This window comes from Clarias gariepinus, chromosome 3 (assembly GCF_024256425.1).
Source record: "Clarias gariepinus isolate MV-2021 ecotype Netherlands chromosome 3, CGAR_prim_01v2, whole genome shotgun sequence".
Taxonomy (NCBI): Eukaryota; Metazoa; Chordata; class Actinopteri; order Siluriformes; family Clariidae; genus Clarias; species Clarias gariepinus.
This window is the reverse complement of record NC_071102.1, coordinates 12,711,366-12,730,222: the sequence shown is the minus strand read 5'-3', so window position 1 is coordinate 12,730,222 and position 18,857 is coordinate 12,711,366. Positions and strand designations below refer to the sequence as shown.

The window sequence follows — 18,857 nt, the reverse complement described above, 5'->3', positions numbered from 1 at the left end:
TTGTTATAAAGAACAATTCCAGATTTGTTCATTTGAAACATGACATCTGGGTAGGTTAAACATGCCTAAGGCTTTAAGTATGTAGTTTATTTGCTCATTTAATTAAACATGCAACCTAGTATACCGTCCTCACCAACAGCTTCATTTTGTCTTGAAACATCAGCTGCTAACTTTAACGCTGTTCTAGGGGTAAGCATCTCTGATGATCGACACTCGCGGTGAGTGACACACCTTACATAAACGGTATGAATGTTTCTGGGTGATAATTGTTCCCTAAATCATTTAGAAACTATATAAGTGCTGAGGTGCTTCGGGGGAAAATTGGCACAATGTAGGTAATAATCCAACCTGGTTTACAAAACCTTTGAGGAACATTTAATTCTTGAATTAATGATTTGGGTCCAGGCTATATGTATTTTTAGGGCTAATATTTTGTCACTATTTTGTGATAATTTATTTACACTCAACCCGAGTCCAGGGCAGTTAATTAATTGTGAATGAACACAAAATATGTAAACTTTTATTTACACTGATGTATTGCTTAGGAAGTTGTGGTAAAAGTTTTATGGATGAGAGTGCCCTTGACATGTCTTATATTAGATAAAATAAAAATTAAATCCGCACACAGAATTGTCAACCCATTTTTAATTTCAAAGAAATAATTCAGAAGCATCGTATCTCGCATAGCGGCTCAGAGTCGAGAATAGTTGACAAGAGTTAAATCAGAACCTTTTGGATGTACAGGAGCCCAGCTGACCACCTCATAGCTTACACAATTCTACACACACACAAACAGCTTTGGAATTATGTTAAGTTTAGCCGCTGTTACAGGAGGCAGTGCCGGCATGTTACAGCCTGAGAGAAAGAGAAAGAAAACATCCACTCAAATAGCAAGGCCACAATTTCAAAAAGGCACACAGGATCAGAATAAATAACCCCGGTTCAGCTTCTTTGCATATCTGAATAAATATCAGCGCTGTTTGTTGTAAAACAAAGAAAAAAAGATCTACATGTGTTATATCAAGTAACTTTTTTCATCCACAGCTTTGAGTGCACTGCATTAGTGGTCAAATGATCACAAAAAAATATTAATAAGGATAAATGGAAGGAAAAGTACCATATTCAAGACAATAAAAGGTTTAAACAAAAATATGGCATCCAAGTACGTGTTCACAGAGTAAGGGTGGGCGATATTTCCAGTTTAAATTTTTTTTAAATGAAAACAAAAAATATCCGAAGGTATTCTTACAACACGATTGTTTTACTTACATCCTCAGCAATTTAGTTGATCAACTAAATAAAAATTGTAATAAACACGTTTTTTAAAAAGAAAAACTAGGGTGAAGTTATTAATTAACTAAGGTGAGTAATAGGACAAATTCTTAAATTGTGTTATAACTTGACGTGTTGTATGATCATAATTTATTGCGATACTGATATCAGCATATCGTCCACCCCGTCTCAAACCCTGATCTACATCTAAAGATAATCGTCTCTACAAAAAAAGCTAAAGATCATACGAAACAGAATGAGTGTCCAGTTAAAAGAAAAAAACAACACAGAGGTAACAAGTGCTGCCTTTTACCCAATAAACCCCTAACCTACATTTTTAAACTTGACTCTCTGATCGAAAGCTAATTCACTATGTGCCTACTGGGATACGGTGCACTCGACTGCTGTACCAGTTCAACCAGCAGACTGATAGGAGCAGTAGTCAGTTATTTAGAGCAGCTATTCTGTGCTTCTGTTGGGAGAGGGATCTAACAAGACGAGGGCCAGCCTGTGTGTGTGTGTGTGTGTGTTAGAGTTCACTCCGAGTGCACAGTTGTCACCTGTGTTTTCTGGGGGGTTTTATTATGGGCAATCCCTGCAAACCCCAATTTTATTAAAAGCTACCAAACAGTAAGACCTTTCCAGAAGGTTGCTTACAAAATCTATATATCTATACATACTAAAATAAAGTGTTAAGATTCTTCTACCACAGACTTAAATTACAATCCTACTTTCATCATCATCATTAATCTAAATGCCAGAACTCCCAAAAAAACATAAAAGCAACCAGTACTGGTGGTTTAAAAAGAGGGAAATAATTAGAATGTGCGGATTTTATAGTGATGCTTCATCAAAGGGGGAAAAAAAAAAACACCTCACTTGAAAACTTGCAAAAATTCTAGACAATAGGCATGTACCGATTTTTACACCCTAATGCAATATTCATTAAATGCCAGATGGGAAATGGAGAAAAAACAGAACATCTTAGAATGAGGCATAATTTCTTTAAAATGACACGAGTTGCAATAATAATATTATAAACCATAAAGATTTGAGCATTTGCGGTGATATGAAAGTCTAATATCGGCTCATGCCTACTTGACAACAGACTAAATCCCTCATTAAATCAAACCAGCACAGAAATACAAGAATCCCTATCTTAATGTCAGCCTCATTCAGTGTTAGCTATGACATTTTTTTCCCACCTCACCAAATACACATCATAACCAACCAGAAATATTTGGCTAATGAGCTTTCAGAAAAAACTGAATAGCCAAATGGACCAGTGTGGACAAGGGGAGAACATTATAGAGAATTCACGATGACGCTACACCAATACAATTGCTGTTTGAGGCCTCTAATCAGGCCAAAGGTTTTCAATGGTTCTCATTGGCCAGCGTCTCTGTGGACAACCAGATTCTGGCTCCGTTGAGAAATTTGCTGAGGGGAGTTCCCAGGATGCTGCGCCGACACAGATTGCCCACAGGCGAGAAAGGGAACGAGGAACTAAGGTACTCGGGAGGAGAAGAGGACTCGCGTTGAGATAATCCTGCCCTGAAGAACATTTTGCCGGTTTCATCCTGGGGGCTGCTGGGACAACTGCGTACTGGAGTCGCCCCTCCTGTGTACTGCCTCAGCTGATTCTGCAGAACTTCGATCTCGTCCACCAGCGTAGAGAGCTTGTGGAAGGTGGTGATGGGGCCACCGTTAGGGATGCGAGCCTCGGGCACCCAGCGCAAGAAGTAGAGCTTCCACAGGGGTAAATGGGAAGGCAGGAGCTGTGGCAGCAGCAAACCCTGTAGGTCAGCGGGCCGAGAAAGCCAGTGCTGCAAGAAGTGTTCGGCGGGACTGTCCTGCTTCTCATTCACCTGCGCAGCATCCGTACGGAGTCGCGGCATCAGAGAATTCCGCCGTGGCAGAGTATCGAGTACAGACAGACTGCCATTCTTCAGATCTGAGGGCAGGCCTCGCAACGTGGAGCTGTAGTTTTTTTGCTAAATGGGAGAAATAAAAAAAAAATAAATAAAAAAAACTTTATCGTACATATGGCAGCTGTATTTATATTTTGTGGAAGTTACAGAACTAACTGGTGCCCAGATGTTGCTTAGCAAAACTGGTCAACCCCTGTCTACAGTTACCATCAGTGAAATAGGAGCATCAAAAACGCCAGACAGCTGAACTGGTACTATTTTAGACACACTGATGTGTGTGTTGTTTTGGTAGGCGTGTAAATTAAAACTAAGGGTGCTGCCATACCATTATATATACCTAGCTTTGATCAGAAATAGTGACACTGTTAGTGTGCTAGTCAAGGTTCAGAAAGTTAAACAACAATAACACTACCTTAACAAGGTTTTTAAAACATAATAGCCAAACATTTAAGGAAAATATAAAATGGAAATTAAACTGTTTTCCCAAAATAGTACTAAATTTATGCAAGCAACTGTAACATAAAACAGTGGTTTGGGATAAACACCATACATTAAGGTTTTTTTTTTTTTATTATTATTCTTTTTACAAAAAAAAAAGAATCTAGCTGAATAGTTCATGATTTTCTTTTTTGATTACTTCTAATCTATAACTTTTTAATTAATATGTACATTAAAACTCGAGATTAAGCTAGTCTGTCATATGCCTCTTTTTTCATATAAAAATCTGAAAAATCCAACTAATTATCAAACAATCCTCACCTTGCTGCGCTTATGCGTGAACGTCCGCACTGTGCCGTTGTGCACACAGGGGGCGCTCTTGCCCACATACAGAGGGTTATTAAAGAGGGTCTGATCTTTTAGGCTGAATTGCTGTGACCAGTCCCACACAGGGGGGAACTGCAGAACTTTGTCCCTTCCCAGGGATATACTCTTACTCAGGGCAAAGTCCTGAAAAAAGGAGGACACAAATAAAAGGAGAGAAACTGGTGCAGTCAAGAACAATAACACAGACATTACACTCAAAACTGCAAGTTGCAATATCATCTCACCCGGCTGTGTTCTGCCCTTTGTCGTGGGCAGTTGAAAAGGAACGTGCTGAACACTGGGACCCACATGCTGTCGCTCAGAACCGTGAGGTACATCTCTGTGAACTCGAAGGCTGCTGGGTACTGCTCCAATAACTGCCATACACAGTTCAGGAACAGCAAAAACAGAGGAGACTGCAAGACAAAAAAAAGGGGTACATATTCAGCACATTGCACATTTGGCACATCTAATGGTTTAAGCATCCATGCCTCTAAGGCAACATATTTCTTGCTTAAAAGAAATTAATCTAGTTTTGGTCTGTTCTTGAGAATGTGTAAAAAACCCACATGGTTTTCATTCACAAATTAATCATAGCATTGGATTAAATAATTCAAACAAAAGGTACTTTCGTTTTCTATTCTCATACAGTACTAGTGTGGGAAAAACATGACTGTTATTCTTGTTAATACTAAATCAATGCTATTCTGCATGCCAGCCGGCCTTCTCATCACTCTTGTCCTTCAGGCACAACTCCACAATTCAGGGTCAGTTTTGTAGCCGTCTCCAGGCTGCTAACCTCCTCCTTGTCGTTCTTTTTCAAATGATTGCAGCGGTCGAGGAAGCGATGGCCAGCCATCACCCATTCCTTTTGCACCAGGCCCTGAAATCCTGCTAGACTCCGGCAATGAGGATCACACATTAGCTGCACCAGAGACGCAATGACACAGCTCAAATCCCGGTCTTCTTCTTCTGCAAAAAGAAACCAAGAGATAAAAATTTCAGCAAGGTTTCAGATGGGCAGAGTTAAGATCCACAGAGAGAGAGAGAGAGAAAAAAAAAAGAGAAAGAGAAAATTTAAAATATTTTCTATGTATTAATTTCAATGAATTTTAGAAATTGTTGTGATGCACAGTGGCAGATCTAATGTGTATAGCAGTATGGCATCCTGAGTGAATTCTCCTTGATTGCCCCACAAAAAATTAAAATAAACAAAAAATAAACATAAATAATAAAAATAATAATAATAATGGCATCCCATCATTCTGTGAGAGGCGACAACAAAAATACATGCATTATATTTAGCATAAAAGGTTTGGTTTAGCAATAATAGTACCTAATCTCCTTTTCTTTCTTTTTTTTTTTTATTTAACAAGCATCAGGACATCATGCATCTTCAATTAAGAGTCATCACTGAACCATTTTACCTTAAAACTATACAATACAGTTATTGTGTACTATACACATTAGTACTTCTAATTCCATGGTCTTTCCTTTTCTTTTGACACTGTAAAACAATGCTAAAGCCATCCACAATATACAATAATCTTGATATTGAGATGTGTCTGCTTCTTATGCTCTGTAAAGCCTTCATGACAGATCTAATTTGAGGTGTTAACAATTAATTGATGATAATTGGTGTTTTTTGAGGCTGGTAACTCTAAATGAACTTCTCCTCTGCAGCAAAGGTAAGTTTCAGTCTTGTTGTAAAATCTAAAAGATTAATTAATTGAATTAAATCTGCTCCGGCAAGATGCCACCCTGGGCAGCTGCCCATGTTGCCCATATCTAAATCTGCCACTGGTGATGCATATAAAACTGTCACTGAGCACGGCTAACCTTGCAGAATGACTGAGGATTGTTTCCCCTCCAGCATGTAGATGACCTCCACTGCATGCCTCAAAAACACCCTGAAAAAACATCACATAGATTTGACTAATGGATCAGCTGCAGGTAAAAAAAAAAAAAAAAAAAAAAAGGTAATCTATTTGAGGTTACTGCCTGTGCATTTAATCATTCTGACATGGAATGCATGTTTATGTTTCAATGTGACTGTGTTTCTATTTATTGATGAGATAAAAGCGAAAAAATTATACAAAATAATTTGTATCTAATTGGGACCATTCTATAGCAATACTGTAAAAGTTGTAATAATTTAGCCATTTATTACACAGACTTTAATATAATAAATGCAACAACAAAAATGAGCATCTCGTGCATTTATAATCTATTCAGTTCAGTTTTGGCATTTAAACTCCCACAGAAACTCCTCTAAATAAAGGAAGGTGTCAGAGTGGTGCTGCGTGCACAAGGCTGAGAGAGAGCCAGCTAGTCATTTGGCAAATGTATGGTGTTTATTCATACCTGACATATTCCATCCACCGTGAACTTTCCATGGACGACAGCCACTTCTCGTCAGACTCCTCGAAGGGCTCTGCAAACACGCGTGCACACACACACACACACACACACACACACACACACACACACACACACACACACACACACACACACACCTTTTTAATAAACACAAGCTGAAGTTGAATAGTGACTAAGATAAGAATGAGGGGGGAAAAGAAACACATCCCCTCCTGTTTTTACTTTATAAATTTGCAATTCTTTAAATTTTTAAAGAACCTCCAAGTACAACAACCTAACTGCAGAACCGGCCTGAGTGATTCTGATAGGTGTTGGTCTGTGAAACAGATTCACTGAGATGATACATCATTATCATTTGACTAGACGTAAAAATAGAAATGATACTAATCAACAGAAAGTCTGCAGAGTCTAGGATAAATGCTGGTGAGACTAACCTAAATACACTACCGTTCAAAAGTTTTAAAACACTTTCTAACTCCATGATGATTCCTGATTTTTATTTCTTTCTACATTGTAAAGGAATGCTGAAGGCGTCCAAAAATGCATTAATCTCCTTTGAACAGTTGATATTGAGATGTTTCTGCTACTTATGCTCTGTAAAGACGCCTCTAATCTGAGGTGCTGTTAATTGGTCATTATTCAGGCTGATAACTCTAAATGAACTTCTCGTCTGCGGCAGAGGTACTGTAGGTTTTGGTCTCGCCCTCCTGGGATGGCCTTCATAAGAGCCAGTTTAATTATGGTGCTTGACAGATTTTGCAAATGCACTTGACAATACTGTTCTTGCAAGAACTATTACAGAAAGGCTGACCTCTGTGTCTTAAAATAACAACTAACTGTTGTTTTTCTTGTTATGTAATTACCTAATCCCATATGTGTTATTTTATAGTTTTGAAATCCCCAGTATTGTTGTAGAATGTAAAAAAAATAACCTTCTTCTTCTTTGTCTTTCGGCTGTTCGATGCGAATCATTTGCCTCCATCTAACCCTATCCTCTGCATCCTCTTCTCTCACACCAACTAACTTCACGTCCTCTCTCACTGCATCCATAAATCTCCTCTTTGGTCTTCCTCTGGACCTCCTGCCTGGCAGTTTCAACCTCAGCATCCTTCTACCGATATATTCACCATCTCTCCTCTGAACATGTCCAAACCACCTCAATCTGGCCTCTCTGACTTTATCTCCAAAACATCTAACGTAGGTTGTCCCTCTGATGAACTCATTCTTGATCCTATCCATCCTTGTCACTCCCAAAGAGAACCTCAGAGAACATCTTCAGCTCTGCTACCTCCAACTCTGCCTCCTGTCTTTTCTTCAGTGCCACCGTCTCTAAGCCGTAGAGCATTGCTGGTCTCACCACTGTCCTGTACACCTTTCCTTTCATTCTCGCTGATACTCTTTTATCGCACAACACACCTGACACTTTTCTCCACCCATTCCAACCTGCCTGTACCCGCCTCTTCACCTCCTTTGAACACTCTCCGTTGCTCTGGACCGTTGACCCTAAGTACTTAAAATCCTGCACCTTCTTTACCTCTGCTCCCTGTAGCCTCACCGATCCTCCTGGATCCCTCTCATTTACACACATGTATTGCTGCGGCTAACCTTCATTCCTCTGCTTTCCAGAGCATACCTCCACCTCTCCGAATTTTCCTCCACCTGTTCCCTGCTCTCGCTACAGAGCACAATGTCATCTGCAAACATCATAGTCCATGGAGACTCCTGTCTTACCTCATATGTCATCCTGTCCATCACCAGAGCAAACAAAAAGGGGCTTAGAGCCGATCCTTGATGCAGACCCACCTCCACCTTGAACTCTTCTGTCACCCCTACAGCACATCTCACCACTGTCTTACAGCTCTCATACATGTCCTGCACCACTCTAACATACTTCTCTGCCACTCCAGACCTTCTTATACAATACCACAGCTCAACTCCCTGTTACCTTCTCTGTACTTCTCCGCCAGCATCCTCAAAGCAAATACTGCATCTGATGTACTCTTTCTAGGCATAAAACCATATTGCTGCTCACAAATGCTCACCTCTGCCCTTAACCTAGCTTCCACTACTCTTTCCCACAGCTTCATTGTCTGGCTCATTAGCTTTATACCTCTATAATTGCCACAGCTTTGCACATCTCCCTTGTTCTTAAAAATTGGCACCAATACACTTCTCCTCCATTCCTCTGGAATCCTCTCACTCTCCAAGATCTTGTTAAACAAACTTGTCAGAAACTTTACTGCCACCTCTCCTAAACACTTCCATACCTCCACAGGTATGTCATCAGGACCAACAGCCTTTCCACTCTTCATCCTCTTCAACGCCCTTCTCACCTCACTTCTACTAATATTTGCTTCTACTCTTTGTTCTCTTTCGTTTTCCTCATTCATCAACTCCTATTTAAAAAAAATAACCAAACAACAAAAAAAGAAATTTGCTAGTGTTCTAAAACTTTTGAACGGTATTGTATGTCTAAATGATTTGTTTTGCTTTAAACAGTAATGCAGTACTAAAAATGGAAAGAATAATAGTCATAATAGTATTCAGTATGTAGGTATATATTTTAGAAACACCACAAGCTGTCACAAGTAAATTACTCGTGTCACTCAGTTGACAAAAAAGCTAAATTTAATCTTATAAAACTCCAAATAATTGAATGAATAAATTTCAGGCCTTTAACTTTACACATGCTATTTGTGACATTATAGTTGTGCACGTTTATGAGTAAGAAAATATACCCATGAGGTGCTGCATCTATAATTACCAGCATTTATACTGAGTGAAGCCTTTCTTCAGTGATACAACATGCTAAGGCAGGCAGAGCGTGGCCCTGTGGTAATGCCTCTGTTCCTCTAATAAACACATGGTATGGACATTAACACAGCTACAGGCCTGTCTTGTACAAGTTTTAAGACAACATTCTACTGCCGCTTTTCCAATTGTGATCACGGTAAATCCGGTAAATCCAGTGTAACACCTTTTTCCATTCGGATGAGACATGCCTGCACATACTGGTGTTGCCTTTGCTCCAACACACCTGACTTATAAAAGCATTAGCTAATTAGTATGCTCACATAAACAACTTTATCCATAAGGGTAAGAGTACTCCAGGATTAAGAACTACCTAAACTACTGACATAAACAGGACATTTATAGTATAGTATAGTATAGTATAGTATAGTATAGTATAGTATTGTATTGTATATTGTATAGTATTGGCGCATAAGTATCAAGAATGCCCTTGGAATAGCCGAAAGACAAAAAAAGAAGAATGTCCTTTCTAGATTATTACAATTAATGATTACCTAGTCAAGATCATCATAATCATATATCAGGTAATGATATTGGATTAGGTGTAAAATGTGCAGTGCCTCAGCTCTTGGACACGTCAATGATCAACACATTGGTCAAAGCTAGACCTTTCTTATTCAAATTACTGTTATGGTGGACAAACAGAAAGGCTGAGGGTAAAAGCAGGGAGTGGCTCTGCTCACCAATCACGCAGATCTGCCGCAGCTTCACTAACGCAGTCTGGATTTCCTGGATGTTTGGCAGACTCTTGTCCAAATCTGTCTTTAGGACGTTGCTGCGCATCGGGTGGCTTTTGATGACTGCACTGCAAATCCTATCAGAATTCAGAAGCAGATTTGTCTACACACATATCCACACACAGAAAAAGTAGCGTGTCGTAAACATGTTGTTGGAGATGTCTGTTTTCTTGTTTTTTTCTGCGCGTGTTGTGTTTCGACTCTGACTACTTGCCAGCTGCTCATTTGTTGTGCCAAAAGATTAAGTGATTGAGCTGACATGCTCTTTGCGAGATTCAAAATAAATTGGAAACAGACACTTGCTACGCAACAACCCCGGAAAAATGAATTCAGACTTCCTGCATTCCCACGGCCTATTATCAGAAATCTGCATCATTTATTGTGTTTATGTGAAGTGTAAAAGAACAGATGACTCTACTCTCTCTTCTCATGTCCCCTTCTCACCTCACCTACTGCCGTATCCCATACCTTTGATCTAGTTTCCTCTGCTGCTGGGGCTCGGTGATGTTGGACATTCGAACCAGGGCACTCCCATTGGGGTGATTCCAGCACCATAACTACACACACACACACACACACACACATATATACACATATATATATATATATCCACACATGCAATCAATTTTATCATACGAGCCAAACATAGCTCCTTGTACATAAATAGCTGAAATGCATTTGAAACAGTAAACTCCTGGATTATGTCCATATTATTTAAACCTACACACTGATGAAATACTCCCTAGCTCTGCTTTTTTCGGCTCATTAAGTTGCACTCTCACACACGCTTGATGTTAATTGGAGCGTACATTTTAACTAAGGACAGCAACGCAGGCAGAGATGGCGCAGCCGCATACTCACCGGGAGACGCTGCGCTTTAAAGTAACAGGCGTACTGCTTCAGGTCCTGATCTGCCAAGGAAGACGGAACCACAAAGAACTCTGGGAGACTGGGAAATAAGACACAGACCGTAAATAAGACAGATAAGATTACTCTCACTGTTAGTAGGCAGCAAAAGAATGAAGAGAAAGAACCTCTAAGGGCTTTCTAAAGTGTCTGTCACCCATGACTGTTTCTCTTTGTCACTTTTTATAAAAAGAAAAACTAAATCCACATATGCACTGAGTAAAGTGCTTGCTTTTAATCTTGACTGGTTCTAACGTTGGAGTCCAACTTATTTGTACTGCTGCTAAAGCAAACCTTTTTGTTAATAATTTTATTGCATCAAATATGAGCAGGTTATCAAAATGTCAAATTAAACATATAAACATTTGAAATGATTAACCTTAGATTTTTAAGGCTTTGCCTGGTAATTAATTAATAAGAAAGTTTTTAAAACGCTAGAACTGGAATGTTCTACCTGTCAGATCTTTTGAGTGATAGCGCACATGTAATGGAAAAATATTTTTAAAAGATATGATGTTAATTTGAAAATTTGTCAGTAATAATAGCATAACAATATCATGGATCACAGATGGAGCTGTTATATAAGACAATTTTTTTAATTGAGAGAAAATATCGGTACATAATGATTCTGTATTATAAAATTATTACACACAAACTTACAAACAGATGCAGATACACAAATGCACACTCAGACACACACACACACACACAGACAGTCACACACCTGGGGGAGACCAGATACTCCACATTAATGTTGCACACTCTCCATTCTGAGGCGCCGGTTCGTTTGATCTCCCTGTCCCAGTCAGAAGAGCAGTCAAACATGGCCGTCTGCATTCCCTTCCCCGAGTCCACTCCATTCACCTTCTCACCTACACAAACACAATAAAGATTACTCACTCTGAGACTGCATAATGTGCGCTATTGAACTTGTTTACCAGCTAATTGGTGGGAAATGGTGTGTGTCTGCTGTTTGTGTTTTGTGTGTGCGCGCGTGTGCGCGAATTACCTGAGGAGCCGTGGAAGCACGTACCAACATACTCGAACCCAAACAGTAGTTGACTGTCGGCTGGGTGAGAGTAGTGTGCGATAGCGAGGCAAACCTACAGCACAAGAAAACCATGTGATCTCATATAAGGCTTTATAACAGCAAAAATTAGCATCGTTAATTTGATCAATAATCTTTAATGTAATTAAATATTAACACTGCATTAACAATAATAGCATTGTACTAACACAAGACGACACAACAATGACAAAACTACAATTACCAATCAATGACTTAATGACTTAACACAAAATAGATTTAATGTCTGGCTTGTAACTTTAAAAATCAATAAAACACGCATTTCTTTAACATTTTAGATTGTAATCTTTGAATATTTATATACACTTATCTCTGAAATGCAAGCACATTGAGTCTTTTAAAATCTATTAAATGCTAAATCCAAAAATAATTAGGAGACGTTATCAATGGAGGATGGATGTATAAACAAGCAAGCATGTGTGCTATGCAACCAAACAGAGATATAAAATATCAAACAGAGGGACTACAGATCACTTACTGCACCAGTGTCAATAAAATCCGGTAGATTGTTAGGCCATCAGCTAATTCTCACTAAGCTCACCATTACTGCACCCTATCACGAAAGAATTAGTTGTCCCAAATACCCAAAAAATTTTGAATACCCAAACAATTCAAAGAGGTCAACGGTGCAGGAATTATTCAAATCTCTCTCTTTCATAATGCACACCTGACTGTCAGTTCTTGTGTTTATTCATTCGTAATGGATTTTGCCGCAACACACTTTGAGCCAAACATGGAAACAGTCTGAGTCAAATTCTGGCTGACCAGCCCTCACTACAAACTTTAGACATTTAATTCAAGGAATTTATTTTCACAGCTGAGATGTTCAACACAGCTGAGCTTTTAAATCATTCGCGTGCTCTTAAAGTTCAGATGCCACGCAGCCAAGGTGTTACTTAAAACCCAAAAAGAAAACAGTTGAGCCTCAACTAACTCAAAAAAAAACTTTTAAAAAATGTTTTACATCAATAAACAATTATTGTTTAACAGAGGCTAAAAATGAAATGTCCAGTAATAGTCAGGTTTCCTGTTCTGATTATGCAGCTCATCTTACTGTCTGTCTGGAGGTGGAAACTCTGCAGACAAGAGGCTTTCATATGGGTCGATGGCAGCGCCCTTTAGTAATGGAAAAGAAGCCTAAACTCTGTAAAGAAAAACACCAGGGAGGAGAATACCGTGCACGGTAACTGGTGTTGTGGCTATGACTCCATAAAAACTGCACAATGTATGTTATTCATGCAGGATGGAGACAAGGTGCAGTCACTTGTACTGTATAGCTGCAAGTGCACACGTGTGTGCGCGTGCGTGCGTGCGTGTGGAGTCTTGCAGCTCTGTAATTTCCTTAGCATAATAAGCTATTACATTTTGGCTTCTTTCCATCTGTCACAAAGAAAAACATGGAACTCCCTTCTTTAGCTGTATGCAGTAATTACACTCAACCCCCTTCGCCAGACACAGGAGGCGTGATTAAATCCCACACAGCCATTTCACTTCGGCCGAAAGAAAACACACACACGCATACACTAAACCCATGTAAAAAAAAAAAAAAAAAAAGAAAAAGAAAAAGACAAACAGAGCTCTGACAGGTGCGAGTATACAGAGAGGTATTCATACTCTGAGACGGATTTCCAGAAGGGACAAACTGATAAGATACTGAGAATTAGACACATACTAAAGTCATTTAAAAATAATATGCACGTACATTTACTATTCATGCAATCTGCTATAAAATCATGCAAAAAACTTTAGGTAATGTTCACATAAAACATCAGAATGTGGAAAACAAGTGTGGCAAGGCTGTTGTTGCTAGAGGGGTCAGAGGAAAACGTCCAGGCTGGTAACTCAAATAATAATTACTTTTTACAACAACAACAACAAAAAAACTCCTAAACCTGCTAAAAGTTTAGAAAAACTAGAACTTTGCTTTATTTGACCAGCTGTGGATAGGGGACCCGTTCATCATTAGCATCCACTATTCGAACGCACCAAAATGTCTCACTGGGTCGATGCCCAGGTGATGTTGTAGCCTCTCGCAGCCGTGGGCCTAGAGAGAGCTGATTGGACGAGCTCTCTCAGCGGGGTGGGATGGGAGGCACGTAGTGCTCTCACATCAATCACAGCTCTACAGCCAATCATGGGCATCTGGGTGGGGGAGCAAAAACAAAACAAAAAACAAACAAACAAACAAAAAAAAAAACACGAAAGATATCTGTGTTCTTTACTCCCAAAGATTCCTATGAAAAAAAAACTTTACAATATGGATAAATGGCACACCTGGTATTTGCTCATAACTTTAAATTATGTAGGCAATATAAAGAAAGAAACCACGTTCAATCAAAAAATCCCCACTCTGGTTATATTAAAACTTCTGTTTTGTTCAAAGCTACTGTCTCAGCAGTCAGGTGTAAACATCTTACATCACTAAATGGATGCACACTTGTGATTTGCACGAAATAAGAGCAGTGTGCAGTGATTAGTTTTTTTGTCGTTTTAGGGTGTACCTTTGTGCCGAAACAACTGACGGAAGAGCAGAAACAGAAGTGATGGATTTTGCAAAAAATTTGGACCAATCCTCTGAGGAAGGTGAAAGTTTTTTAAAAGAGAATCATTCTTGGGGACGAGACGTAGATCTATCATTATAATCCTGAGAGTAAACGAGTACAGAATGGTAACATTCTCAATCACTGATGAAGAAAAAGCTCAAAAGTTAACCATCAGCTGGAAAATTTATGCTTACATTTTTCTGGGATTTTTGAGAGCCAGTACTGGAAGATTATCAGAAAAAAAGGTTCAACAATGTACAGTGCTCGTTACAGTGAGATGATTATTGAAGACCTGATTACTGAAGCCTAAACGCAGAGGACTGCATGTTGTGATCTTACATGACAATGCACATCCTCACACTTCAGCCCACACTGCTGACACTCCCTAAAGGATCCAGCCTACAGTCCTGATCTCGCTCCATTGCACTTTCACCCGTTTGATCTCCTAAAAGAAGCCCTGTGAGGATGAAGATTTACTTCTGATGAATAATGAGGAAGTGAAAACAGCAGCGCATTCATGGCTCGCAGCTCAGCCTAAAACATTCTTTTTATGGGAATATGAAAGCTTGTTGATGGAGGACAAAGTTTTTTGAAAAGCAAGGAGATAATATCAAATGAAGGATTTGGTTGTTTTTTTTAAAGTGAATTAAAATAAATTTAACAGCCAGAGCGCGGATAATTTTCAATCACCTTCATATACTGCCAGAAGAATGCTAAACGGACCCCAGAAAACATTTTGGAAATACAAAATTGCTTCACACTTTGCAAAAAAAATGAAACAAAGAAAAAACACATGAAATATACAGTTCAGGTAAACATAGCCAAAGGAGCTTTTATAGCAAAGAAACTTGCTATATAGTTGATCCAGTTCAAGGTCAAAACACCTGATATCCACATTAAACAGACCAGATCGAGATCATATCCACAAAAGGTCTACTGTAGTGCAGTTGCTTTGGTCGACACATTTGCTGTTTTCAGAGATGCCAATATGAACCGAACCAAGGAGGAAAACAAACCAGTGTCTGATTCAACCAGACTAAACAAAGCAGGTGGGAAAACACCTTTAGAAAGCACCTATCAAATTGGCACTGCGTATTGCTTATAACACTCAGAGTGACGACATCAGCGCTATGGTAGGCATTCCATAATAATTTCTGTAATATCTGATGTGGACAGATTGTTTATACCACATCCTGTAACATGGTTCTGATTACATGGAGAAAAATCTCAATTGAAAAATCCACTTGTAATTCTACAGATTAGCAGTAAAAATATTTGTTTTTGTTATTTAGTTTGGCTTTTTTTTACACTGTATTTTTTAAGGAAGAAATTAGCAGGGATTTAAACTTTTAAACAAAATCTGTTTTGACCAACCATAGGTTTTGCTATTTATTCTATACAACAATTAAGGATTTTTATTTCCTAGATATCAAAAGTGGGCAAAAGGTCAACATAAAACCTCATGATCATTATGAGAGGAGTGCAGCTGAAGGACTGAGTTATCACTAGGGGAAACTGAGTGGAAAATTCACTGTAGTGTTTAGGCGATGACCCTAGCACTGTAATGACTCACATGTGCTGTGTGAACACTACGCTTCCTGGCTGTGGATGAGTGTGTGTGCCAGTGAGCTACATTCTGCTTGCCGTACATGTAAGCTCACAGATCAGCATTCTGTCCCGGAGGCTTTCAGAGAGGCTCTGGAATGGAACAGCAACACAAATGCGTCTGTGTTTGCTGAGCGATCAGAAAGTGAGCCCTGTCCTCAAAGGGCTTTTTGTTCCTCTTGTTTTCCTGCTTTTCGCTCCCCCGTCTCGCCTTCCTCCACATATTTCTCAAAAGCTGGCAGGCTCGAATCGAGTCAAACTCCGTCACCACGCTTTTGCTTTCCTGCTTCTAAGTCTCCCTCCCTCCCTTCCTCCCTCTAGTCTTCTCTTAAAAAGCTCTCCCGTTCTTACTTGCTCCCAGCATTTGATGGTCAAGTCCAGGTGAAAACCTATTTCACACAAACGGTATGAGTCACTACGGCCTTTTCCCACTGCTAAAAGGAAACAGGCATTTTTTCCGCTTTGAGAACTCATACTAAAGAAAAAAAAAAAAAAGTGTTTCATCCTTCCCCACAATGACTAAGAACCGTTCCTAACATACTGTGGAACTCTTTCATCCCGGCTCTGAGTCAGGCTGAAGGAACGGCCAATCAGAAACAGCAAGGCTACAGGAATGATGAAACGGAGAATGTTATTTGCTTCTGTCGACTGGTGAGTCAGGAGTACTGTAAGCAATGTTTATGTTGATTTTACACAATTTTCTCCAGGCAACAGCAGCTGTCATGAAGCAACCAGACGACCTTGGGCAGATAGAGCGTGGGTCTCCCTGACTGAATAGATCTATTAACATGAAGCGTTCCTCCTCATATAGTGGCTTGAAATATTACAGAATGTCATCAAACATTTTAGTTATATAAAAAAAAATATATGGGGAGATGGGAGTAGTTGGAGGAAGCATTTGGATTTTTTTTTTTTTTAACAATGAACAGCAAGTATCTGATTATTCAGACAAAACATAAAAAAAGAAGAAGACAGCTGAGCTCATTTACTAAGAGACATCTAACTAAAAAACAAGCAAGGCTTTAAACTGGACATTTTTTCAAGTGAGGGGAAAAATGAACATTTGGGCCACAGACAGTCGTGTAGGTTGGAGAAAAGCACTGGCTCGTTTTCATACACAGACAGTGCTTATTTCAGCCACACACTGCTAACCAGATGGAGAGGCAGGATGAAGGAAGGAGAGACTGGAGGAGCACACAAACTATAATCCACTCCATCCCACAGCCTCTCGAGAGCAGAGAAAAGGACCAGAGTTGTCTTTTTGCCGTGTCACTGGACAGCTCGGTGAACTATTTCAGGCTACAATGCTGCCCAGTGGCATTAGCTGGTCAATGATAGGTGAAAAAAAATATTTACAATGATGATTCAAAAACCATAGCTCACTTTTTATCCATATGATTGTTATGAGCCATCAGCTAAGCTCTAAATCCTCTTTCACACTAATCCACCAAACAAAAAATATGGTGTGTGTAGTGTATTTGTTTGCTCTAAAATGCACCCTGTGTATAAATGCATGATTTCACAGAAACAGGCTGATGTTCTATCAGCACGACTTTAAATTTTAAATCCCTGCTCAAGTATGTGTATGAGAGCACATGTACCTTCTTGGCGCTCTCAGGTCCAGCCTCGTCGAAGCGGAAGCGAACGATCCGGAAATCCTTGCAGTACAGGATTAACTCAGTGGGATTAAACTTTAGCTTCTTATTGGAGCCCAGGACTTTCTGCTTACCCTTTGCATCATTCACTGTGGAGAACAAAAAAAACAACAAAAAAAAAACATTAGCACTGATGTGTGAGAAAACACACATATTACACCCATTAAAGCTGTAAGCATTCGATATTGTCAGGCAGATCATAAAAAAAAAAAAAATTCTTTTACTAGACCGAAATAGCTGCAAATTTTTTTTATTTTTTTTTAAGTGTTCTGTGGGCTGAAGACAGAAACTAAGTTAGATGGTTCCTCTTTTTTTGTATTCTTATGAAATTTATCACATTCGAGACCACATCCCTTTAATAGTCAGCCATTAGAGATAAACATTTTAAAGTTTAAGTTTTTTGTGTGTGTGTGCGTGTTCTATTTAATTTTTCGCTATATTTTGCCACTTTTGTTAAATCCAAATTAGAATTTTGTAGTCATTGTGGCATTTTGGGTTGGAATTGAAAGTCTATATAGACTAAACAGATGAGAACAGCTTATTATTATTATATTTGTTGTACAGTTTTGTTAATCCTATAGACCACAGTGCAATACATACATATGAAATTGGCACCAAAGACACATAAAATGACAATGGGAAATGGATTGGGGAAAAAAAAAAATTATTTAAAGTTATAATTTTTCTGTATGTTGATATAATAACCATTTCTGTGTCTAATAAGCACACACTAACAGTCTACAGGAAAAGAGAAAGAAACAAGTGCAGAAAGTCTAGCTGTATGGGAATTTTAACATAATTCACAAGGGAGAAGAAACAGATCTGCTCATGTTTAATATTACTGAAATTCCCAATTATCAAATAAATAATGCTAAAATCATGTTATGAGCGAATTAAGGCGATTAAATCATAGCTGTGTTCTCAGTGTGACTCAAAACACACCAATGTAGCATTACGCACAGGTTTCCGCAACCATCTCATATCACTTTCGTAATTTTCTTAAGAACTTCTTTCAGCAGAAGTACTGTATAAAGCCACTGGTATGAAGATTTATTTAACCAGTGATTAACGTTACTGCTTCCCTTTTAACTTTAAGAGAAGACACTGCACTCTTGGCTTCATTCCTT

The 18,857-nt window shown here is 39.0% G+C and overlaps 1 protein-coding gene across 1 annotated transcript in view; it reads right to left on the bottom strand.

Annotated features, from left to right (window-relative positions):
• Positions 1-630: 630 nt before the first annotated feature.
• The window catches only part of mtmr10 (myotubularin related protein 10), a 34,038-nt gene continuing 15,811 nt past the window's right edge, over positions 631-18,857 (bottom strand). The window contains exons 5-16 of the mRNA XM_053491799.1: positions 17,677-17,819; positions 11,850-11,943; positions 11,565-11,712; positions 10,796-10,883; positions 10,403-10,491; positions 9,881-10,011; positions 6,372-6,441; positions 5,847-5,917; positions 4,807-4,979; positions 4,253-4,423; positions 3,963-4,151; positions 631-3,266 (exon numbers count right to left, since the gene is read on the bottom strand). Of these exons, the coding sequence (XP_053347774.1) occupies positions 2,649-3,266; positions 3,963-4,151; positions 4,253-4,423; positions 4,807-4,979; positions 5,847-5,917; positions 6,372-6,441; positions 9,881-10,011; positions 10,403-10,491; positions 10,796-10,883; positions 11,565-11,712; positions 11,850-11,943; positions 17,677-17,819 (1,985 nt within the window). The 3' untranslated portion in view covers positions 631-2,648. The remainder of the gene's footprint in view (positions 3,267-3,962; positions 4,152-4,252; positions 4,424-4,806; positions 4,980-5,846; positions 5,918-6,371; positions 6,442-9,880; positions 10,012-10,402; positions 10,492-10,795; positions 10,884-11,564; positions 11,713-11,849; positions 11,944-17,676; positions 17,820-18,857) is intronic.